Below are 25013 nucleotides of genomic sequence, written 5' to 3'. Positions count from 1 at the left end.
ATCTGAGTCGAATGCTCAACCACTGAGTTATACCCCCTGATGTAGATTACATTTCCCTAGCAGCATGTCACTGTTGTATTCCAGTCTGGTGCCCTTTGAAGGGCCATAAAATGTAAGGCTGGTGTTCACTTCCTTCAGAAGAACCTGCACTTCAGATCTATTGACGTTTCTTTTTACATTTGGAGTCCGGTACTCCAGCTTTAACAGTTTTGTCAAACCTTTCTAACACCCCTTAAGTTTAATAAGACACTTATGAAGATATTGGTGAATGAGGCCCATACTCCTGAATAATTAGCTGATACAGTCTAAAAACAATTGTTCTGTTAATGATTGCAAACTGCCCTGGTCCTTAATAAACAAAGCAGCCCCAAATAACACTTAAAGGGGACCTATCATGCAAAATGCACTCTTGTACGTCTTTTATACATGAATATGTGTCCCCGGTGTTCCAGGGAACTCACCAAGTGTCAGAAAACACAACCCTCTCTATTTTCCTCCATACCCAAATCTCTAAAAAAGGGTCTGCAACGGATCTGATAAAAACTGATCTAGATTTGAACACTGTCCTGACGTCAGGACAGCGGCGCTACGGCTATTGGGCCAACTCCACCAATCAGGAGGAGACAGCCACGGCCATTGCCGTTCGAAAGCGCTGGAGACGCTGTAGTACATATGCCAGGCCTGTAGGTGGTGCTGTTCTCACAGAATCAGCCCTTGCAAAAACAGAGCTAACATTTTTCAAATTGAGCAAAATGAGGCATGGCTAAAATGCATGATCTGTTTGGTATTTTGAAAAAAAAAAAGTATAAATATGCCTTATATAGGTATGGTCCTACACTATATTATTCAAATATAGCATGATAGGTCCACTTTAAATATAAACACTAACAAATAGTATATTAACAAACTTGTTAATATACTAGTGAAGTTATGAACATTGACATTAGTCAATGTAAATGAGAAATGTTGGTTCTCTTTGACCTCTTGGATTTGTACATGATTCACCTTAAAGTGCATTTGTAAATGATGAATGATTTTGTAAGTTTCCCAGTATAGGTTTCCAAAATCCCAATCCACAAAGCAACTGTTAAATGAATGCACTTTGGTAAGAAGAACAATATTTCCAAAACAGTAACTTATAACATACTCATCAATAATTACATTCTGAGAGATCTTAGAAAGTGTTACTTTACCTTTGGTGGTGCAGTTTGTATGTCAGTGCTTTGTTGAATAATAAAATAAAAAGGATTTGGACTGTAACTCTGTGTTGTGTCTTTAATCTAAAAAAAGATAAAGAACAGGAATTTGTGCTTTAAGAAACATTACAGTTACTTATAAATGCTTAAAAAGTCATTACATTCACCCTGTAGTTGGAGCTGTGAAATCATCTTAACAAAAGGCGCCTTGAGGACGTCTCTGTGTCTGTATGTGATTCACAGTGACTATCCACGTCACGTGCTACTCATTAAAACAACCTTCTGCAATCACGGCTTAGAATACAAGTCCTCTGATGTTGGCACTTTCAGAAAAACACAAAATCAGGAGCATTATGAAGTCATGTGACCATAAAAGACATTGACACATTTGAGTTTAACAGAGCCGATATAGACACACAGAAATGGGGGGAAACAGCTCAGCAGTCATGATTGAAACAGAACTGATAGAGCTATTTGTGAATACAAAAGAAACTATGACATTGTACGCTGTAATACCTTCTCATGATGACTGCTAACAAGTCTCTAGATTCATGTCTTAATGTCAGAACATGAAATGAGATGAAAATGACACTATTCTTTGAACCCATCACCCTTCACAGTGTGCCAGACAGCTACCGTATGCCTTTTGATATTGTTTCACCGTACACCAAAACTCAGTCTCTAACTTATCACTTATAGTTCATCACATTTACTAGACGTATTGTTCTTAATGTGACCAATACATCTCTAATATTAGGAAAATAAATTATATTCCAAATAAATGATTACATTCTACTAAGTCTAAATGTGCAATTCTTATACAAAGTGAATGCAGATAATTCTTCATGTGAAACATAAAAGACATTTCACTTCTCTTTATTTCACTGCAGTTTGTGTGGCTTTCAGATCCGGCGACTGCATATGTATATGTTTGTATGTGTTTACTGTCCACTCGTGTACCACAGTTTTCCGACCCTGCTGGGCAGGAATAATCTCTTTATTGCACAGGACCTCGGGTGTGAAGGGATGCTGAATCACAAAACCACAGCCGCCTGTCAGGGCGCTGTGGAGTCCGAACATCAGAAACAGGGGGCCCCTGAACCCTCAGGGACGTGGAAGGCAAGCATCCCACGCCCTACAGCAGCATCTGAGCAGGACAGAGGAGGTTTGAAGGGAGGGGGAAGTAACAGAGTGGGGAACATATGGCCGTCCCATCCAAAGGACCAGGCTTTTGTGAGGTGTTTGCTGTTCTAGCTCCCTGGCAGCCCAGGGTCAGAGACGTGCCTCTGGATCACCTGCGGCGCTCTGGAGGTCTCCAGATGCTCAGGGAGGGAGGGGAAGCGCTGGCTGACACATAACAGTCCAGGAAGCTCCTGGGCTCCTGACAATTGAGGAGGGGTGATTTCCACAGAGGGCAGATGTGGGGGGACAGCCTCTGGCGACATGGACATCGTGTCATCAGAGGCCACAGTGAGATGGATCCCGCTGGACAGAGAGTCCCTAGACTTAGGGTTGAAGTCCGAGTCTGGACTCTGGAACGAGAGAAAACGATTAAGCCTAACTCAGACAGGACTGTTGTGTTTAAAGGAGTAGTTCACAAATGCACTTATTGAATTACCTCTCACTGTTTGCACAATACATATGTTGTTAGAGCAAGCAGTCTGTTATCTTATCTCATAACAGTGGTTCACAAACCTTTGTTAAAGCAACTATGTTGTGTAGATACAAATATTTTCAAGTCCCCCCCGAGCCAGTGCAGACCTATTCATCATTTACCTTTAGACATGACACACCCTTCTTTTTAAAACTCTGGGCCCTTTATAAGGGAGTGCTCCCAGGCTTGGGAACCACTGACTCTTGCCAGGCAAACAGTGGACACTCCAGGAAGTTACTGGTTGAGTAATACTCTGGCAAAAAAGATTTTTTATAGATTAAACACATGTAATGTAAAATGTTTATTGATTATCTTTAAAGGGGCTGGTAGGTGGATTTTGTTACCTTTACACAGAACCAGAACAAATACCCAAATGTCAAGCTGTCCCATTAAATAAAACAATAAATAATAGGTAAGTGAAGTTTGTAAAGTGAACACAACACCTGTAGGAGCGAGGCAGTGCTGCCGATCTGGACAGGCTGGATCAGAGGGACAGTGTGGATTGCTCCTGCGCTGATCAGGGTGGTGGGGGGAGTCGGGTGAGGGCGGGGGGACACAGCACTGTAGGCTGGAGGCACCGGGGCCATCTGCCTCTGCAGGAGCTGTAGAATCACATTGATGTCTGCAGTCATTCGGGTCTCCAGCCTGGGAAGGAAAATAAATAATTTATTTTCATGATCGGAAAAACACACACCCCAAAGTGCTTTTGATGTTATTTTGATGCCGGATAGAACAAGTCATAAAAGAGCCCTCTCATCTGTTTTTTCTAAAATGTCCTCTAGGTTTCTCTCTTGCTCTCTCTACAGTATATCTCTCTGCCTCATATTTCATGACAGACATACGAAAGGAGGATTACAGATGACTGACTTCACAGAGAATGTTTCTAAATATTTGAATCTCACCTTTGACCCTTTCTTATTTTTTTTGTCTTTGTATCCTCCTCTATCTCCTCCCTTTTTTCAATACAAATGCAGCTCACATTACCACCATGAACACAACCGGCTGGGAACTGATAAGCAAACACAGCAGGAGAGGCAGGGAGGAGTTTCCAGAAGTATTATAATGGTGACGTTAAAGTAAACATTGGCTGTGAAATGGAAAGAAAATCCAACACCTGTTTATTAATTTGCAGTGGGGGTATAGCTCAGTGGTAGAGCATTTGACTGCAGATCAAGAGGTCCCTGGTTCAAATCCGGGTGCCCCCTCTTTACCACTTTAAGAAAGTAAACATATAACCAGCTCACCTGTTCAAATGGGACTGCAGCAGATCCAGTCTGGACTCCAGCTCGCTGGGCCGAGCTTCAGGGCAGGGTGGACGCTGGAAGCTGGCTCTGACTGAGGACGCTCGTCTCTGACTCTCTGAGAACTGGCTGGCTTTGCGGTCCGGCCAGTAGCCGTACAGGCCGGACATGCTGATCGGGGCTGCTGCTGTTTCCAAGAAGGAGAAATCATCTGTTCATATGTGAGGTACTTTTTAGTTTCTTAGTCAAGAAATAATAATAATTATAGTAAGAGATAATACAATATGTTAGAAATCCAGACTGTCTACTCTAGGAGTCAGGATCAGCCAGTGTCTACTCTAGAATGAGATTATTTAAATATTTCTTATTCATATAAATATAATCCATTTTATACCATTCTTGTAGTTTTTGTTCTAGTTTTAGAGCAGGCGTAATCTGATGTTTAATTGTTTATAAATTCATTTTGAAGTTTGTTCTTTCATTTGTACTTTTTTACTTTTACTTTCCTTTTTATGTCGTTTCAGTTCCATTTTATAAGTATTGGTTGGGTTGTAACTTTAAGTATATTGACAATTTTATGTCTAGGTAAAAAGTATTTCGTTCTTGAAGTTTAAATCATATCAAATGTCATTATTACAATATCACTTTACTGCAGCCACTTGGATAAAAGGTAACATTTAAAAATGCACAAAAGTATGGTACACTTTGAAAAACAATAAAAACCTTCTAAACATTTTCTACCTTGATTTCATAATCAGATTAGTTCTAAATGTAGTTTAGTTTAAAGTGTGTCTTTTATTTACATTACAGTTTATAACATTGAATTAACTCTTGGACTTTGGACTTGCCTTGGCACCAAATAGTTTTAATATCTTTAAAAAATATTACAACTCTATTTACTCAACCTTATTACCTAAGGTAAGATCTCAGGAGGAAATCTAAGAGGGAACTGATGTAATTGTGATTTCAAATTTCTTTTGGTACACCTCTGTGTTGAGTTTGTTTTAAGGCTCTAACAAGACATGACGGGTAAAGAATCGCAGGAAGTCTTCACCTGAGTATTGTGGTCCTCCGGGGTCAACAGGCGGTCCCATCCCAGCTGAGGGTCCACTGTGCGGCAGGACGTTGACCACGGGGGGGTAGTCTCTGGTGTCCCTCGGTGTGGGGTACAGCTCCCCCTTGCTGTGTCCCACAGGCCTCATCTCCTCATCACTAGACTGCGAACAGTTGCTAGCACTGCTGCAGATGTCTTCCCAATGGGATCCTGCCATCATGCCTTGGTGGTGGTTGGCTACTGTGCAGGACTGATCGGGGTACGAGTCTTCACGGTCCATGCCGTCTGTGTGACAGGGTCCCCAGGATAAGATATATTACAGTAAAATTCAAGCACTTCCAAAATACCTTTACCAAATATTTCCGGACTCTAAAAGCCTTCAAAAGCACAACTAAGTTGTTACTACAAATTCCATTTGAAAACATAAAGTTTACAGAAGTGTATGTATTTTAAGCAGCTCACATTAACACAAATGTTATGTTTTACTATGATAATTTAAAGGTCCCCTATTATACTGTTTTTCATCAATATATTATAGGTCTCAGATATATACAAAACATGTCTCTGAAGTGTTGGCTCGAAATACCAAACAGATCATGCATTGTAGCATCCCATAAACCCCCCTGTTTCAGCCCTGTTTCAAGCCACTCCCCACGTCCCTCTGCGAGATATTTGGTTAAAAAAAACACAATGGTGCTCTAGGAGGAGATTCAGGTGATAAGGTGTGGGGGGGGGGGGTTACCTTGGTTGGTGATTGGCTAATGGTTACATAAGCCAAAAAATCGTTATGACATCATAAAGTGGCCAAAATCTGATCAGCTCATTTTCAGACAGGTTTTTATATAAATGGATCAGGACAAAAAGTGAGCAAATCTTTTTTCCTGAAATTTTCAGAATCTCTTTACACAGAGGGGACACATGAAAAAGTGGATTTTGCACAATAGGTGACCTTTAATGCTTTGCTTACTCTGACCTGGTGTGATGCCAGGAGACAACAAACAAAATAGATGGCATGATTATTTTATTTTAAACATTTGAATGAGTTTTTGTTTAAATTAAACACCAGACTATGATTACAATCAAACATTTTGTACGAACCCTGGAGGTAACACAACACAGAAACATAATGGAAATATGTTAAGCCTCGCCCCTCACTCACCTGGTCGGTTTCGGCGACGCAGGGATCTTCTCCGACGCCTTGTCCGCCGGTAGTCACAATCAGAGTCCCTGCCAGGGGTTGGTAGGTGTATTCTATCTGCCTGATACATATCAGCTTCAGTAATTCAAAATAAACAGACCTGATCTCATGCTTAAAGAAAATATACAGTCTTTGAATATCTTCACATCATTGTGTTTGTGTATTTATGTTTATTGCAACGATGGGCCTTTTCTTTTTAAAATATAAATCAGAACAACCTGTTATGATGGTGAGTCAAGATGAAGAAGAAGAATGGGGGCTTATGTGTAGCTCTGGTGGAACTTACATCTCTCAGGTTGAATGTGATCTCCAAGTTGGTCCAGAACTTGTCAGCGAAGTCGGGATACATGTCCATCACCTCCAGCAGGTCCTCTCTCTGGATCTTGTGAAGGTCGCAGTAGGTCAAAGCCCTGACGTCAGAGCTGGATTTGCCTGGCCTCCCATAAAGACTGATGGGTTCACCAAAGATATCGTTCTTCCCTACAGACAGCACAGCAACAGGAAAGAAGAGCATTGGAAAATAGTAACAATCACTTAATGTTGTCAAAAGTAACGCTGTACACAACACTAAGCAGTTTAGCGTTAAACATGTATTTTATTGGTGTGCCCACATATTATCAAAAGTATTTCTGTATCACTTTTGATAATGTTATTTGTAAATGTGTGAATGGGTAAAGATAAAACAGGCAGAAATGGTCAAAAATAAGTTTCTGTTCATGGCCTAAGCACCCACCTAAAATAATATGATAATAACATATTTGACATTTTTAATCTTATTTTTATGTAATCACCACAAGGCACAGGTATGCCACCCCCAGCAGTAGAGTAGCACTGATATTCAACAGCACTGCTGCTCAAAACAAGAGAATGATCCCTCAAACAGAGGCTGGAAAAGAGATGACCTACAGTATGCAGCCTGGTTCTGAGTACTGGGCCTATTGATGATCAATGACACTGTGGAATGGAAGTGGAGCTATGCCCAAGCACCTCTGGCAACACATCACACAGAGGGTGTGTGTGTGTGTGTGTGTGTGTGTGTGTGTGTGGTGAAAACGGCAGCGTCAGTTGTGGCTGGGGTTTTGTGGTAAAGAGACGAAAGAGTGACCAATAAAGAGACACAATATGGCCATATGCAAAAAAAATCCATCATGATTTGGTTTTGTTTTTTTGTAGTGTGCATTAACATTGCATGAGTAAAATGTTTTTTTGAAAACATAAATGAGAAACCAATGAAATTGATAAACTTACTAAGAAAAAAGGACCAAATAAGCAGAACCTCCACTTTGGCGCGCAACTCACCTAGTATGGCCACCACCACATTATCCCTAAGGATCTCTATAGAACCTCTGGAAAGGAAGTAGAGGGCGGTGAGAATGTCCCCACTGTGGACCAGCGTGTCACCCGGTGGGGCGTGGGTGGTCTTGAATCGCATGGCCAGAGCTCGCAGGCAGCCTTTGTTGGCACCTCGAAAAGCTTTGCAGTTCTGCAGCAAGCACCGGTTCAAATGGAGGCAGATGTCAGCCTGAAGACACTCAGGGAAACCCTTTAAAACCTGCAGGGAAACAGAGGGCATTGGGTAACTTCGGAATTATTCTTTTATTTTTTACCTGCATATATGTGTCCTGTATCTTTAAAAGTGTGTATCAAAACATGGAAAATTAGTTTAAAAAGTGCATAATAATTAAAATATGGGGTGAGAGAAAGAGAGCAGATTGATTTGGCCCAGGCACAAATGACAGTAGCTCTAAGTGATTATCTATTCTCACATTGAATTGGCAGGCGCTAATGCTGCTCTGTGACATGCTCCAGTGCTGTTAGCAGCTGTCCCACCCAGCAATATGACGCGCATCCTCACTGAAAATTAAGTCTCCCAAAGCATCAGCTCGGTAGGAAACCCTGGTGTTTATTTAAATATGAAGGGGGCACCCAGAGTTGAACTGGGGACCTCTTGATCTGCAGTCAAATGCTCTACCGCTGAGCTATACCCCCTGCCTATTACAGTCAGAGTGAGGTTTGATTTGATCTACAGTACACAGTAGCAGGTATGAATCCAAAAACAGGTTTAAGAAAAAATCTCTCAAAATAGAGATTGTGAAGCAAAGTAAACATGCATTGTCATCTCTTCTGAAATTTTTTTCCAGCTGGGTGGCAGTTGTGGTTTGGGATTATGTAGACAAAAGGTTCACAATGGGTGAACAGGGGGCATCCGGATTTGAACCGGGGACCTCTTGATCTGCAGTCAAATGCTCTACCACTGAGCTATACCCCCACATAGTTAACAATAAATATCAGCCTTTCTGATTGAAAGTTTTGATGTAAAAGCACATGACAACAACTCCATCTTTCTCAACTGTCTAAACATCAGATTTCCTTTTGACACAAACATAGGGCTATTAATTCTACTACACATCATGTGTCTGATGAATTTTCTAAATGACTTACAGCGTTCATGTCGATGCCGTTGGTGTAGGACCAGGCATGTTGAAAGTACTCCTCCAGCCTCTGTCTCAGGCTGCCTGGGATCTGGTGGAAACGGATGAACTCTTTGACCCGCAGCATCTGGGTGTGGTACCGTGCCGTTCCTGAGTACAGTCTCTGAATGATGGCCGACACGTTACCAAAGATGCTGGCATACATCAGAGCTGAATGGGACAGATGACAGACATTTGTTTATGATGGAACAATTGATGATACAAAGATAAATGTACAATTTTGTATTTTATTTGTTTAAGAGGGCTGTCTGATTTTAGTCTCAATCCCACTCAACTCACAGCCAATAAGCATGACACAGATGGAGAAGATCTTCTCTGGGTTGGTGTTGGGTGAGACATTTCCGAAACCCACGCTAGTCAGGCTGCTGAAGGTGAAGTACAGGGCTGTGACATACTTGTCTTTGGTGGATGGACCTGCGGCTGGATCACTGTCGTTGAACGGTTTACCAATCTGGTCCGCCAGGTTGTCCAGCCAGCCGATCTTGAGGCCTCCGATGCGGGCTGAACCTGTTCGCTCCACGTTGCCGATGGCGTACCAGATACAGGCCAGCCAATGAGCAATAAGGGCAAAGGTGCACATGAGGAGGAAAAGGACTGCAGCTCCATATTCTGAATAACGGTCCAACTTCCTGGCCACTCGGACCAACCTCAGCAGTCGCGCTGTTTTCAGTAATCCAATCAGAGTTGTTGTCTGAGGCTGTTGAAGAGAGAGTGGACATCATGTTAATGATATTAGCAATCCTATGTGCCAGTGTAAAATATGATCAAATAAATAAACACAAATTTGTTTGCTGCAGATAAAGTGTATTGAAATTAAAAGTTTCGACCATGCAAAGAATTAAAATTCACATTATAAAAAAAATTAATCAAATTATTTGTGAAGCAAAAACCTAAAAATAAATGCAGTTTAATTAATGACCTGTTTTGCAAAGTTCCAAGCTCCAATTTATGATATAATAATTCTGATTTCTTGGAAGGCCAGTCAGAGAAAAAAAACGGATAATCAACCAAACATGTGCCATGTACATTGGAGAAATCAGTGAACGGTGCAAAGAGGTTTAGACAAAAACTAACTCACTTTATCTCAAGCGCTAACAACTGGTTAGAGTTGTGCTGTGCAGCACTAAGTGGGGTTTTATGATGCACATATCATAAACATAGGAGGATGTGGATGAGGGCACAAGCAAAACATATTTGAAGCTACCAAAATATACATAAATATCGGCATATGTGTAAGCCATATATTTTTTATATCATATTTAAACCGCTTTAACGTTATTTTACATAAACATTAAGGCAGATGCTATTTGCACCCGTGTGAAAATAGTCAACAACGCTATTTGAACTGAAGTGACTAGTGAACAATGCTATTTTCATTATTTTCCGTGCTAGTACTTCTATTTTATCTCAAAACTTGAGGTTTGCCGACTGCCATCTAGGTAATACACCAAAATATCCCTTTTAACAGAGTCATCAATAACGTTAGTTGCTGCACAGAGAGACCGGTTTGGTAGTTTGACCTTGTATCTTTTTCACACAACATTGGGTAGTAAAAGTAGACAAAAGGCCAATGTCTCCCCTTCTTTCTCACCTCTTCAGACCCAGAGCGGAATATGAGCAGATCGAAGGGTATGGCGGCCACGATGTCGATGAGGAACCAGCCCTTGAAGTAGTGCTGCGCGATGCGTCCGGGATGGCTGACCACCTCATCGTTCTGGTTGACGTAGGTGGTCCTGAAGTTGATGAGGATGTCCACTATGAACATGACGTCCACCACCAGGTCCACTACGTTGAGCGGGTCACAGGTGTAGCCGCACGTTCTCCTCCGCTCTTCCTCCACCTCGTTGAGAAGGAAGGCGGCCGAGTATGGTGTGAAGATGGCGGTGTAGATGACCAGCAGCAGGATGACCCAGTCCCATACTGCTTTGAAGGGACTGTAGTGAAGGATGGTCCATTTGTGGATGTGAGGGGCCTGGAGCTTGTACTCTGGCAGAACGTCAGCACCGAGAGACAACACCTAAAGAGATGGACAGGATAATGATAGTGTTATTAATAATAGAGGTAACTCAGTAGGATACAAAGTGTGAAAGACTGTTCTTTATAGATGTGAGCTAAAAATAAGTTTCTTCATAAAAAATGTCAAAGCCAATCTTGCTGACAGGTCAAGGGATTCAAAAGTAAGTGATAACTTCCTAAAAATATTTTCACCAACAGAGCACACTGAGTGAGTTTCCCAATATGCACATTTCATAAAGCAGCAAAAAACCCACAAACAACGCTTGTGTTTGGCCTATGAGCGTATGACATGATCTGGACATTTTTAGGATTTTTCCTGCATCAAGTTCTGCAGAAAAACCAAACTCAGCTGACACTGTAGCTCTGTCCGCTCTCTACAGGCACAAGTCAAATCACTGACTGCTGTTTTAAATTGCGCCTTGCATCTTCACTTGCCGATGTTGCACCATGTGACCCCCTTCTACTAGAAGTCAGATCAATTGTCGACCAGAATAAGTGCCGGCATTGATTAGGAGCCATGCAGAGGAGTAATTTTAGTTAATTATACAGATATATATTTGGCAGATTTAAAATAGCAGTGAGTAGGATTAATGGTATCGAGTGGTGAGGTTTCAGATTGCAATCAACTGAAAACCCCTAAGCTCACTTCTCCCATCCATTCATGTAGTTATTATGTGACCTTCAGGTAACGTACAAATGTGAAGCCCATTTATAGAGCAGTTTTAAGTTTGTCCAATCTGGGCTCTTTTTGAAATATGGCAGACCTGCCACTTTGTATCAATGAAGAACTCCTTTAAAGACAAAAGGTTTCTTAGTTTCAGGTGATAATCCAATAATAAAAAGATAGTTTTGAACATTATATTTGTACTTACTGCCAATAAAAAACCCAAGTCCTACAAATGTTTCCCGACAAATTGTATATTTCTGTTGTCCCACTGCTTACATCCATGCTCAAGCTGACCAACTATCCCATGAGAGATGTGAGACTCTAATTTGCATTATGGTTTGCATAATAACCATAACAACATTTGCAGGACTTGTATGACAAGTAGCTTTAGAGCCAAAAAATAGACTTACACAGGAAAAAAAATGTAAGTCTAACATGGTTACTAAACTCTAGTCTAGAAAATTCGGGTTATTTCTACTTTCCAAGCTTAGATAAAAACAGTAATCAGACATAGTCAAAGTAAATTGCCTCTCGAGGACAAAGTCCTACATTAAAAATGTTACTAATTTTGTCCATGGCCATATTTGGTGAAATAAAAATGAGGGTGGTAATAAATGAAGTTAGGTTTTCTAGGAATAATGGTGGCTTGTACAGCTTTCCAGGAAATCAGGCCTTTCATGACAGAGGGATGTTAGCTTCCGCCCTTATTCTGTTTTTTAATGAGCAATAGACAGGGCATAGTAAAATAAAAATATGTTATAGTGGGAGACCTCATAGGTTTACACAAACCTCTGGCACTTCTTTGTGTGTCAGCAACTGACCACAGTAGCTGAACAGATGTGAAAAGACAACATGCTAATGAGAATATAAACACGAGCAAAAGTTCACTCATCCAGGAAATGTTGTTATTGATGTTGTTCGCAGTTCTGTTTCATAATGACAACCAGAGAACAACTGCCACCACCAGTTGACACGCAACAGCTCTGTGTCACTTCTCTGACTTTATAATTAACATTGCAAGAGTTTACTGTTTAAATATTTTAATATATATATATATATATATATATATATATATATATGGTAGAGGCTGATAGTTGAGGTGGGAAGTAAAAGGAAAGCTTAAAGACTGAACCGGATTTATAATGAAGCAACTTTGAAACATGAAATTGCTGCTTCTAGGACATTAAATGTTGAAATAACAGCTTAGTAAATACTCACAGGCTGGACTGTAGATTATCTGCTATTAAAAACAAATCTGTCACATGTAACTCATTTCAAGCGTCTTCAAGCATTAGACAAATCCCATGTATGATTATTATTATTATTTCAGTAAATTTTCTTTTTGCAAAATTTCAACCATAAAGAACTACAGAAATGTAAAACACACAATTCTTCGATGCATCCTCCATGTCTTATTCCACGCTTAACACAAAAACACAGCCATTTCTTTGCTTTAAACCCCTTAAAGTAAACCTAAAAAAGCAGCAACTCAAACGCATTGTGTAAAAACTGTCCAAACAAAGAGATACAACCTTTGCACAAGCCTAACCTGGACAAAGCTGCTCACCTGTGCAGTTACAGTAGGTGAGCAGGAAGGGGCAAATTGGAGGATGAAGATATGAGGACAAAAGAGGGAGAAAGAGGAGGAGAGGTGACAAGAAACAAACAAACAGTGAAGTGGAGCTCAACAGGGAAAGGCAGAGTTTTGGGAGGACACCAGGTGGCTTGAGAGACCCAGTAAGGCTGAGGTACTCACAGGCTGCAGTTTAAGCTTGAAGCTCATGGTGAAGCGCGTTCGGTTTAACAGCAGTAGACTGAGAGATACAGAGGGGGGAGGAAACCCCTATCAATTTCTCTGTATCTCCCTCTCTCTCTCTCTCTCTCTCTCCTCCCTGTAGTCCGGCCCTCACTATAGGATCCTCCTTTAAACATAACACAAATGATCTATTGGCTATTTGAATGATGGCGTCCGCAAACAATAATTACTTAAAGCAGAAATAGCCTTGCTTTAGCACTCCACACTTTATTCTTAACTGTTGATAGCGGAAGCCTGATTTTTCTTCAGATTTCACTCAAAGAAATCTCACAGTGGCCAGAAATCTGGCCAAAAAACATATTTTGGGGAACTAATACAGCCAATTGGACTGTTTTGTACGTTTCCTTGGACAAAAACGTTAGCTAAATTAGATGTAATGTGTGTTCCTGTGAGGTCTCCTGTTATAAACTAATTCAAAGCTAGGGGGCAGCATAAAAACACTTCTGCTGCCTACGGTTACCAGTGTTTTACAGCCACAGTCTGGTGAATCACACTGTGTGCTTCATGTTATGCAGACAAATCAATATGCCAAAGATCAATAGCAACCTTCATTTCCCTTTTTGTAAGGTGCCAATCGAAATCCAATTATAAAAACAAGAAAATTAACATTTGTGTGAACGTGATAAAAGCAAAATTAAAACGAAAAATGTGTTTATAGATTGAGTAACTTTTAATTCACATGATCCTTCTTTTGAAAACTCGATATACTTATTGACCAATGCTACCATTTTTTTCCAATATGACAGCAGCAATGATTACTGTGACCTAAAACCTGACCTTCATGGCTTCACATTCGTCCGTGACCCCATGAATATGATATGACTATTGGTCTAACTGTTTATGGGCAAGACAATACAGCCATAAATAACTTTTTGGGGATTTTGGGCTATTTTGCTCCCATATCATGTCCTCTTTCAGGGGTTACAAAAACCTCCAAAATATACATCAAGGGTTATATTTTACTAGCTCATTTTTATGTAGATTAGCATTAGATAATGCCTCCATTGCATATCTTAATATACCATTTTAGGACATAATTATATTAATCAATTTCGGGAGTTTTCATGGGGATATAAAAGACTTTAAAATGTTACACTGTTCACCTGATATGTCTTGCAAGATGTATGGAGTTTTACAATACAAATGTTTAAAGGACATTTTCAAAAAAAATATATGTTTTCAAACTTCAGAAAGCTCCACTCCAGTAGCACTTACAAACACCAACGTTTACATTTGTATCCCTCTCTGTATTCTGAAGGTTTTTACAGGGGGGTTCGTTTAATTGCAATTTAATGTGCAATGCCTTGTTTTGTTTTATGCTGCTGAAACAAAATGTTTTCCCAAATTGTGATTAATAAATTACATCTTATCTTATCTTAAATAATGGTGAACATTTTTTTTTTTTTAGACAGTTGACAATATTTTCTGATTACTGAAGCAATAGAAAAAGGGATTTACAAAAAATCCTTCTGTACAGACCTTTGACTAAACCTGAATTTTGAACCTGCATTTATGTAATTTTCTGTTCTGGAAATGTAGGCAAATTAGCACATATGAAATAAGATGTCACATTAGACTGTTCAAAGATATACAATTATATAAAAAGTTAATATTTGTACCCAATTCACAAGAAATGTCTACCCTTATCAGCACATAAACACTCTGGTTATAGAGGACTGCAGTGTGATTCTATTAGCAGAGTTAGAGGTCTGACGGATGCACAGAGAGCATCCCCACTGCCCTCCACTTCCATTAGCTCCAGACACCAAGGTCACTGGCATCAGGCAGCGAGTGCCACTCAATAGCCTCACAGCCGTTGCCCTTTTTACTCGCTTTCATAACTATATCTCACCGGGACTTCTCCACACTCCTGCAGACAGCTTCACAGTCAGACTGTGATCCCCAATCACACTCACACCATCACCACATACACCCTCACACACCCAAGGGGGAGCGCAGTACTCTAGTCTGCCAAGATACCTTTTATACTGACAAATAATAATTCTTAATGTCATTTAGTCTGTTTAAATGTCCAAAAAGTCATTAGGAGGCACATTTCCTCAAGTTAATTAAATCACTATGATGTAAAAACAGCTACTTAAAACACCAGGTTGATTTGTGCTGGAAACAGGAGAATATTTCCTGTGTGTGGTCTGTCAGCCGGAGACAGATAGTTCTAATAACTTTCTGCTTTCTACCTCCCAACAAAAACATATCAAAGAGCAATCCACCGCTTACTCACACAGAGGAACACTCTTTATCTAAACTTGTACATGACGTCAGCAAAGTCAGGATAACAAGTTAAGTGTTCCTGCCAGGCATTTTAGGAGGCCTTCTGTTCTTCCTTTCAGTCTTTCCAGGGCCACAGAAGTCATGTTGCTCCACATTGTGCAGCTGGCCGTTGATACAAAACAAATGCAGATGTGAAACGAGAAAGCACTAAAAACCTCCCCTTTCCGAACTTCCTTTATTTACTCATAGTAATAATCATGCTGAATGTCTGATAGTGGCAATTCTTTATGAAGAATACTTTTAGTGAATACCTTCCTATTTCTACCGGATTAAGGTTGGATTTTTAAACATATCATTAATGTTGTATATTCAAAGACAAAACCAAACTTTCTTGGTCTGGTTATGTCAAGTTTAGTTATTTAACATGCAGATGTAAATACAAATAAGTGAACGTTGACATTTGGTTTCTCACATGAGACGAACAGCGGCCTGTCTTATGTTAATGTGGCTCTTTGGACTCAAGTATTACAATACTAAGTTGTTACTACTGTGAATCATATCATTTTATTTCATTACTTTTTTCTGTGACAATTGTGCTTAGTATGCCAAAACATTTATCAAACGGCTTAAGTTAAGAGCTATAGATTATGATTTGATATTATATTAACATAGATACATAAGCTTATACAAAAGTGTGCATCAGTTTTTTTTTAGAAAGTGTTCTCTAAGTGCAGGGGCGTTTTTAAGGCTTTCATTTATCTAATTGATTTATACTCTCCATTTTCAACATTCAGATAGGGACCGCCTTTAGAGCCACATTTTAAAAGCAGAAACGCATAAAAGTCCATTGTGTTTTTTTGATCACGTCTCTGTGTGAGGTTACAGTGTGCCCAAAATGTGCACTGACGCACAGTGGTGTGATGACAGGTGGCTCACACCTCAGGTGAGATTATTTTTTCACACTTTCACCCTGTGACTGCAGATGTCTTTTAGCATCTTCAATGAGCCAGCAGCAAGCAAACATTTATAGACGTCTTTGTCTGAACTATGTGCAGAGACAATGATGAATGTGACAGCGCAAGGAGATCAACGGAAATAATGGCCTGGACGTGTCCTACAGGATGACAGGAGATGTAACATGATGTGATGTGAAGTGTTTACTTTCAGGAAAAATAGCTACTTGACTAAGCTTTTGAGAAAACCTCTAAATATGAGGCTAAACCTGAAGTTATCAAAATACATTAATCCTACAAATCAAACAAAACTTTCCATCCAAACAAGCAAAACATAAATCCAATTCATAAATAATAATAAAAACAGGAGATCATTTTATTTCCACTTAATAATTTCCATGAACAAAACAACATTGATTCCAGTGCAACAATCTGTCTTATTGTCTGTCTTCATGGTAGAGATACTTATGTAGAAACTGTACTCAGAACAAGTGGACTCATCTCATCTGATTTGTTTTTCTATTAAGTAAATTAAGTTGTGTGTTATATTTGTCAGGTTTCAAATTAATTTATATTCTATTTCTCCATCTTAACGGGTTTTCTTTGGAACAGAAATGATTTGGTAAATGATGTTAATAATTTCGAATTGAAAAAGTACTACAAAATGACTTTAAATGAGGTCACAATATTACATTTTTGAACAATAAATAGGTGGAAGCAACCGACAACAATACTGTGTCCAGTAACTTTGACCAAAGAACGATTGAAATATAAAGAAATAAAGGCAAATAGGTTTTATCGCCTATCTTTCTTCACTGAGATGTTAATGGGCTTACCTGAGTGACGTGTGTGACCTTCTCTGTGACGTTTTGAGTTCGGTCTTTAATCTTGCCGGGTGCAATGATTTCAATTTCCGTTGGCGAAGGAGGTCTCATCCTGTCCGAGCCGAAGCTGAGAGTAACCTGAGGAATGCAGCCGATGGTTCGATGTCTCATCAGGTCCGAGTCTGACGTGGAGTTCAAAACGCTCGGCTTCAGATCTGCAGCAGAGAGCAGCAACATCAGCACAGATCAAGAACATGTATGCAGATTATACAGATGAGAATACAAATAAACAAGAACAGAACACATTTGAATATCTGTATTTAAATGATAATATGATCTTTTACATTAGCTGTGTGTGGGGATGTCAATTCAGGACCAAATGTTAAAACTAAAATATAACACAGTTAAAAGGTTTTCTAAAACAAGAGGTTTTTTGTCCACTATTAGGACAGCATTCCACCTCAGCCTCAAGACACAGATGGGCATACAGGCGTTAACACATGGTGAAAATGAAAGAAAATGTTATACAGAGAAAGACTCCAAAAGATACTTCAGAAAATAACAAGAGGAATAGAAGGATATATGTGCGATAATGCACAATTCTACCACAAAAGTACCACAGACCCACACACAATCATACACACAAAGTGACAGAGGGATTGATTGTGTCTCTGCTGGAACAAGCAGCACATGCTCAGACTGAATCACACTGAGTTATGGATGTTGGACATCTGATTTTTTCTTTACCTTTGCTGTTTGATAATGATTATTTCTGATGTGTACTTATAGATGCAATTATACCTGTATACATGGATGTACTTGTACATATGAAGAATATAATGGACTTGGTGGGGTAAACCTCTTTTCTGCCTTCATCGTTCAATCCTCATTGTAAAAATAATCCGTTTTGGAGAAAGGCTTATTGATAGTAATTTCTTAATGAACCACATTTTCAAAGGTGATGTGTATGTATTCTTTTAATAACCCTTTCAGTCTCAAAGACTGTAGCTATTAGTTTATTTTAACAACATTGAAAAGACCATATTTGTGTTTAGACAAAGTGAACAATCGTTCAATAATTTCTTTTCAAAATTACAGGTCATATATGATTCAACTTACGTAATTTCCTGTTTTCTAACCACAAAGTCAGACACTCACTACTGTTGGTTTGGGAGTCTCCAGGTCGATCGCTCCATTCTGCCCTCATGCCATCGATGTCGTCCAGTGACGAGGCTCGTCTGAGGCTGCGGACACTGTCCCGAGAACAGCTCAGAGGTAAGGCTCCTCGGGGGAAGGCATTCCCGGGGTCGAGGTGGTCTGTCAGCAGGGAGCGCCGCTTGGTGGAGGGCTGGGCTGCAGGGGAGGGGGGGTCCAGGTCCTGTTCTATCAGGGCTTCTGTCTCAGACTGCATGCAGCTCTCCTTGGACGGGATCCGAAACTCTCTGAGGGGGACTTCCTCGCTGTTTGGCTGTCAAGGACAGAGAACAGGAGCCACGTTTTAAGTGTAGGAATGTGATGATCTGAGAATTTACTGTCATGATTATCTTCGGCAAAATATTTCCAATATTATCCAAATAATCATTAAAATAGGATTAAAACAGCACTTAAGGTTAGGATACATATTAAACACCAATATTGTGTGAGTCTGTTCCTTCTTAAATAATATTTAATGTATTTCTTTTTAATCAGACTCTTTTTAAAACTTCCCTACCATGACAGCAATCGTTCGTTCATGTGAGGATATTTATGATTATCCGGATAATGGTAATTCACCACAATAAACGTATTAGAAGTTTTATCGATTTACTATTTCATCCCATCCCTACTATGGTGTACAGAGAATAATTTGAGAAATAACCAATTGTTTTAGAAAATAAACGTGTGGCTTACAACACGGCACTAGTCCTTTAACAGAACATACTGTTTCATCCCTGCCAAAGAGACTCAAAGTGTACATTTGTCTTATCCAATACAGTTTCGGTCAGGTATACTGACTTCCAGGAAATATTCTGCACTAGAAGTGATGAATGAAAACAGTGAACAGTTACTCTGAAAGCACAAGGAGATTCTGAGAAGAGAAAGGCAAGCTCAATAATGGATTCTCCCACTCATTCTTCCTGTTGGTGTACTTTCAGCTGAATAATCAGTCCTCACATTTCAAACAAGTCTTACTGCTATTTGAGGCAGCTAACATTTGAAACAGCTCAATGGTTGTAATTATATGTGGAAAATCAGCAAGGTTATAAAAAAATGTAATTAGAGCAGACTGCTTTTAGGTTTATGCTCTTCACGAAAGCCTAATGTTTTGTAAGTGAATTCAAAGATTTAGTCACTGCGATGCAAAGCAGATATGTATTAGTACTGTTTGTAGATATTAGCTACAGTCACTAAGTATTAGAGGATTGCATTATATTTGAGTGTGCTGTGAGTGGGTGTACACAACCTCACCTGCAAGTAGTCCACTACCACTCCTTCAAATTGATCTTTGGAAAGTGAAGGTCGTCGCCTTGACCGGAGCATCGGAAGCCTCATCTTCAACCTGCGATTCTGACCTGAGAGGAAAAACCTGTGTTATGTTATATGTATTTATTTTGTATTAAATCAGATGTTAATGTAGTATGTTCATGACAGAGAACTAATGGTTTGGATACAGCAATAATAAAGATGTCAACACTGATCACTATGATAACATGACACATATTCATTATTGTGAACCACTGGAGCAAAACATGATCATTCCTACAGTCATTCATGTGAGCTGTTGCAACATTAATATGGTATAAAATATGTAAAAGACTTTACAGTAAATCAGTCCTTGGGTGACTCTGTTCCTGAGGCCTGACTTTTTGAGAGATGGATCAATCAGCTCCTGGAAGTCGAGAATAAACATGATGACAATTCCTTCCTCGTTTTTTACGGGCACAATGTCCACCAGGCATGGTCTGCAGGTACCTTTTGACATAGAAAGAGATGGAAATAGACTTAAAAAAAAACTAAAAACAGGGGGCATCCGGATTTGAACCGGGGACCTCTTGATCTGCAGTCAAATGCTCTACCACTGAGCTATACCCCCACACAGATTGGCATGCTCCCCAACAAGGTAGGATATTACAGAGAGGTGAGGTTGGGGGGAGGTAGAGAAGACAGAGACATTCACAATGAATGATTTGAATGGGAAATAGGAGGGACACAGATTTCAAACACTGAAAGCTAAAAGGCTACAGGATCAACACATGTCAGGTCTCGCTTCACTCTGCAATCAGTGGTCTAAAAAAAGTAACGGGGACACACACACACACACACACACCCACACACACACACACACACACACACACACACACACACACACACACACACACACACACACACACACACACACACCCACACACACACACACACACACACACACACACACACACACACACACACACACACACACACACACCCACACAAAGTGCCTGTATTCAGTCCCCTTCACACATCCTATCTAAAAAAGACTCTCAAAGGAATTTCTATTCTGGAACAAAATCTGCCGGGTAGTGAATGCAGCCGAATCACATTGTATCAATTTGTTCTGCTTCTTCAGTCTGTAAGCACAGCAGGGAGCATGAGACAAAACAAATACGTAAATGCTTAGTGGATTGAAGCTGGCATGCTGATTGCATTTCCATGACAACAGTGCTATAGACTGCCCATGCCCACATGTCCAAAATTGCAACATGTGTGTGTATCTGTGTAGGTAAACAGTAAATGTACTTGTGTTTATGGTGGATGACAGTAATCTTCCTGAGCCTGGTGTGTTTGCTTGCCCTATCATGTGTTTCTGCCTCAGTGCGTCTGGGCAGGTGACAGATAACAAGGTGAAAAAGGAGTTAACCCATCGCAGGTGAAAGAGATCAATAGGGCAAAATGCAGACCTGAGCACAGGTTCAGTCTGTAACTGACAGCAGCATTGAGATTAAGTCAGAGAGTCTAAGGGAAATTAAGCTTTGAGAGGAAGGAGCGTTCAATAAAATACCACGATTGACAAGTTTAAATGTCGTTCTTACTCTGTTATTTCTTACAAATCTAATATCCCCATCTCTACACTTTTCATTCCTTCTTGCTTTCCAAACTATGACAACTACATTTTAGTTTGCACAAAGATGTTCTTCTAAAACCCAGGCTTTGCACTGTAGAAAATACAGGTGGAAAATATGAAAAGAAAAGCATGGGACCGATATTGAAGAGGGAGTAGAGTAGGGATTAGGGTTATACAAACACATTTATTTGGCAGGAGACCAAATAAATACTGGAGGTTCTGAACAAATAAAAAAAACATAACGTTGTTTTGCTGGGGAAGCTACTGTGCTGAGAACACACACACTATATGATGTAAAGCCTGATTATCAAACTTTTCACTGATTTTGAATTGTGAACTGCAGTTTCATCTCTAATTTGGCTTTCCTAAACAGAAAACAACAGCATGTTCTCACAAAAGCGAGTTAGCACAGTTACAAATAATCTGGTGGATACAATTCTTTTTTTCATTAATATTCTGGATTTAAAAGCTTGGTTGTTGTCAGAAGATGGATAGCAAAACATACTGTAGATGATTATTGGGACTGTGACCCCAGGTATCTGAGGTTGCAACTCTGCCTTTCCTCCAGTGTCTTACCTTCCTTATCATAGTAGAGGATCTCCACCTTGTGCTCTTCGGAGCCGAGCAGGGCCTGAGCCAGCTGGGCGAGGGCACTCTTCATGGTGCCGGGCCCCACCAAGAACTGGCAGGTACAGGGCTGCTGCATGATCTCCGCCCTGGCAAAACCAAACATCTGGCAGAAGCCTTCATTGCAGTAGATGATGCCACAGTTCTTCATCTGGGCATTGGCGATGAGGAACTTGCGATCTGAGGGGCAAAAGTCATATTACAGTTTAAAATGGAACTAAATCAATGTTAAAACATGTGCAGCGATTTATTTATGTCCCATAGTCAGGGTTGGAACAAGGTATTTTGCTTTAAAATTCTTCAAACCTCCATGGTGTCTGGCCTGAGATGGCAGTTATAACTAATGTTGCTTTGCTATGATAGCTAGTATTGTTTAGCAGTTATGCTGCTGTTAGGCTACTTTTTGTCATTAAACTGCTACCTTGTTCATATGAAAACTGAATAACTTGCAATTTTGGATTGTCAAAGTCCATTAATTAGTTGCCATAGGAAGCATCTTGTAATAAAGAGTTAGGGAGTATAGATATAGCTATGGTTAGCTGTTGCTATGTCACATGCTTTCATTAAGCTGATGCTTTGAATGCTAATGGTGTTGGTTTGTTTAGCTCTGTTCTGAGCGTTGCAAACTTTACTGTTACATGCAAAAACATGTATATGTAATAATAATATTTCATATAGTAAAAAATAATAAAATGATGTTGAACAAATTCAGATATACTGGTCTTTATCTATTTTCTGAATATGTAAAAAAGGTACTGCTTTTCTTTAGTAGTAACAATAATAGTAATAATTACATATTTATAATAAATCAATCCTGTTCACAATACAATTGCACTTACACTGTTTGATTTAATCAAACACGCTTCAAAATGTCCTGCATGGTCTCCTCTTGACAATCAGCTTAAGTGGATCTGATTAAAGTCTACCACTCCATGGTGCTAATGTCATCTTTTTCCCCGATAGACTGAGGAGAAGATGTTGGCACTTTAATTGTGGGTCTTTTCCCTGCTCTCACGCAACTTGAGGGAATTAACAAGTTGTTGCAAAATGTTATCTGACATTTGACTGATACTGTTTCTATTTTCTTTCAAAGGCCCCGACTGTCGCTTCTATCTAGGAATATCATTTCATGAGATTATTGTTATTTATCAATTTAAATGTCCGCACAGCTCATTCTTACAAGAATTGCACCAAAGAAGCAGTTATTATATAATAAAGAAGAATTAGAGAGATTTGTCGCCAGAACTTTGATTTTTTGATTGAGGTCAAATTATTTCTGTACTTTTACTAGTGAAATATTTTCCATTGATTTATCGTTACTTTGACTTAAAGCATCAAAACTACCACTGCTGGAAACTGGACCACAGAAATGATTTTTCCTGCAATGTCAAACCTTTGAGTATTCTCTCAAAGTTACTCTGCACACAGAAAAAATCCTTAATAGTAATTCCAAGCTAATATACTATCCAGTTCCTGTTATTGATGATTGTAATCATGTAATTGTTTCAGCTGCAAAAGCATGCCAAAACATGGTCCACCATGAAAGTGAAGTAGGACAGTTTTGTTCGAAGCTTGCTAATGGAGTAGTGTAATGAGCTGTTTTAAAAGTACTTGCCGATCCACTGACTGACCCTTTTAATATTGTGTGGTGGAAATGGTTGAAACCGATGACCTATACAAATGCGTGGAGAGGACTCTTCCCTCAGTCCCTCTGTTTAGAGTAAATGGGTGAGCTCCGCTGGTTGAAATCTCATCCTGTCCAAAGTCATTATATCTGGGGCTCAGAGCGGAAACACTGATCGTCACACGGTTGCTAAGCAGCACCGCTGTGGCATGTGCCCTAACCTGGCCGTGCCCGTGCACGTGACTGCGGGTGCACACATAGGCATACACACTTAGGAAAATACAGTAGTGGCATTACATAGTGGAGTTCTTTAAAGAAGCTTTACAGAATCTAGCTTTCTTGGCCCCAGATGTTATCAGACTAAAACTGATTGAGAGCAAAAAAAACGACATCTCCATTTTGGGTCAGAATCTGCTCAGGATGTCAGGGTTATTTTCAGCCCTAAATCCACAACATTGTTATTTGTCAAAAGTGAGGTTGTTAAGGGGTAAATGTGTGAGAAAACAAAGCGTAAATTGGGCTGACTTTTATACCTAATTGGAAATACTTGTAACATAAACAAACAATATAAAAACTAAAGAAATGTAAATGACCAATCCAACATCTGAATGTGTTCTTCCTAAATGCGTGAGCGGTGGTCTCTCTTTGCATTCAGTGGAACATTTGAGCTAATGTAACTTATTCTTAGGCATCAGGTGAACACACACAAACACATTCAGGTGCAATAACACCTCAAACAGGAGCAGTGGGGAGAGGGCTGTTAATGGCCCTGACACAAAGCTGATTTATGTAACATTAATTAAAAGCCAACCCGTCTCCCATCTTTTCAGGCAACCGCAGTCAAAATAAAAAAATAAAATAAAAGGTATATGGCACCATATAAAGAAGAAGTTTTGCACACATTAAACAATCGGCTATACTTTAATTTAAAAGTACATTCAATCCAGTTCCATTCGCAACAATGCTCTATATTTGTTTACAATCCATATACTGTTGGCTCCCAAGTTCTACTGATTATAACTACTAGCACAAAGAGTTGGGGCCCCTTGATGTGTTTCAAATATATAGGATTGGTTAGCAGTTCTCAAGAAATTTTACTAATGGAGGTCTCTTTTTATGAAGTTTTTAAGCACACCAGTTTGGGTCTGGCAGCCACCAACCCTTAACAGATCGAAAAGATATGGCTAAATCTGAAATGTTTAAAATGGATACAAAATATCCTACTGAGAACTATTTGTTTTATAATCACAATGTGCACCTGTGTGTGTGTGTCCTAACTCTGAAAGCATGACATGTTCACAACTCATCATGTGTAGCCTACTTACTCTGATCGTCGAA

The 25013-nt window shown here is 39.7% G+C and overlaps 1 protein-coding gene and 4 non-coding genes across 6 annotated transcripts in view; 1 reads left to right on the top strand and 4 right to left on the bottom strand.

The window, feature by feature from the left end:
• Window positions 1–1297: 1297 nt before the first annotated feature.
• kcnh6a (potassium voltage-gated channel, subfamily H (eag-related), member 6a) overlaps window positions 1298–25013 on the bottom strand; it is a 24241-nt gene continuing 525 nt past the window's right edge. The window contains exons 1-16 of one of the 2 annotated variants that reach the window (XM_034142278.1): window positions 25001–25013; window positions 22001–22231; window positions 20146–20295; window positions 19792–19895; window positions 18463–18811; window positions 17356–17558; window positions 10427–10852; window positions 9115–9532; window positions 8786–8985; window positions 7643–7895; window positions 6630–6823; window positions 6305–6404; window positions 5146–5430; window positions 4095–4278; window positions 3294–3495; window positions 1298–2728 (exon numbers count right to left, since the gene is read on the bottom strand). The exon at window positions 25001–25013 is cut by the window's right edge and continues 525 nt beyond it. In XM_034142278.1, the coding sequence (XP_033998169.1) occupies window positions 2447–2728; window positions 3294–3495; window positions 4095–4278; window positions 5146–5430; window positions 6305–6404; window positions 6630–6823; window positions 7643–7895; window positions 8786–8985; window positions 9115–9532; window positions 10427–10852; window positions 17356–17558; window positions 18463–18811; window positions 19792–19895; window positions 20146–20295; window positions 22001–22231; window positions 25001–25013 (3594 nt within the window). In that variant the 3' untranslated portion in view covers window positions 1298–2446. The remainder of the gene's footprint in view (window positions 2729–3293; window positions 3496–4094; window positions 4279–5145; window positions 5431–6304; window positions 6405–6629; window positions 6824–7642; window positions 7896–8785; window positions 8986–9114; window positions 9533–10426; window positions 10853–17355; window positions 17559–18462; window positions 18812–19791; window positions 19896–20145; window positions 20296–22000; window positions 22232–25000) is intronic. The other variant, XM_034142279.1, reaches the window with a different exon arrangement.
• Window positions 3984–4055, top strand: trnac-gca. Its single transcript has one exon. It is a non-coding gene; the product is annotated as a tRNA-Cys (tRNA).
• Window positions 8261–8332, bottom strand: trnac-gca. Its single transcript has one exon. It is a non-coding gene; the product is annotated as a tRNA-Cys (tRNA).
• trnac-gca lies at window positions 8541–8612 on the bottom strand. The gene has a single exon. It is a non-coding gene; the product is annotated as a tRNA-Cys (tRNA).
• trnac-gca lies at window positions 20345–20416 on the bottom strand. Its single transcript has one exon. It is a non-coding gene; the product is annotated as a tRNA-Cys (tRNA).

Source organism: Trematomus bernacchii, unplaced genomic scaffold (genome assembly GCF_902827165.1).
Source record: "Trematomus bernacchii unplaced genomic scaffold, fTreBer1.1, whole genome shotgun sequence".
Taxonomy (NCBI): domain Eukaryota; kingdom Metazoa; phylum Chordata; class Actinopteri; order Perciformes; family Nototheniidae; genus Trematomus; species Trematomus bernacchii.
Note: the sequence above shows the minus strand (reverse complement) of the source record. Positions and strands in the feature narration are given on the sequence as shown.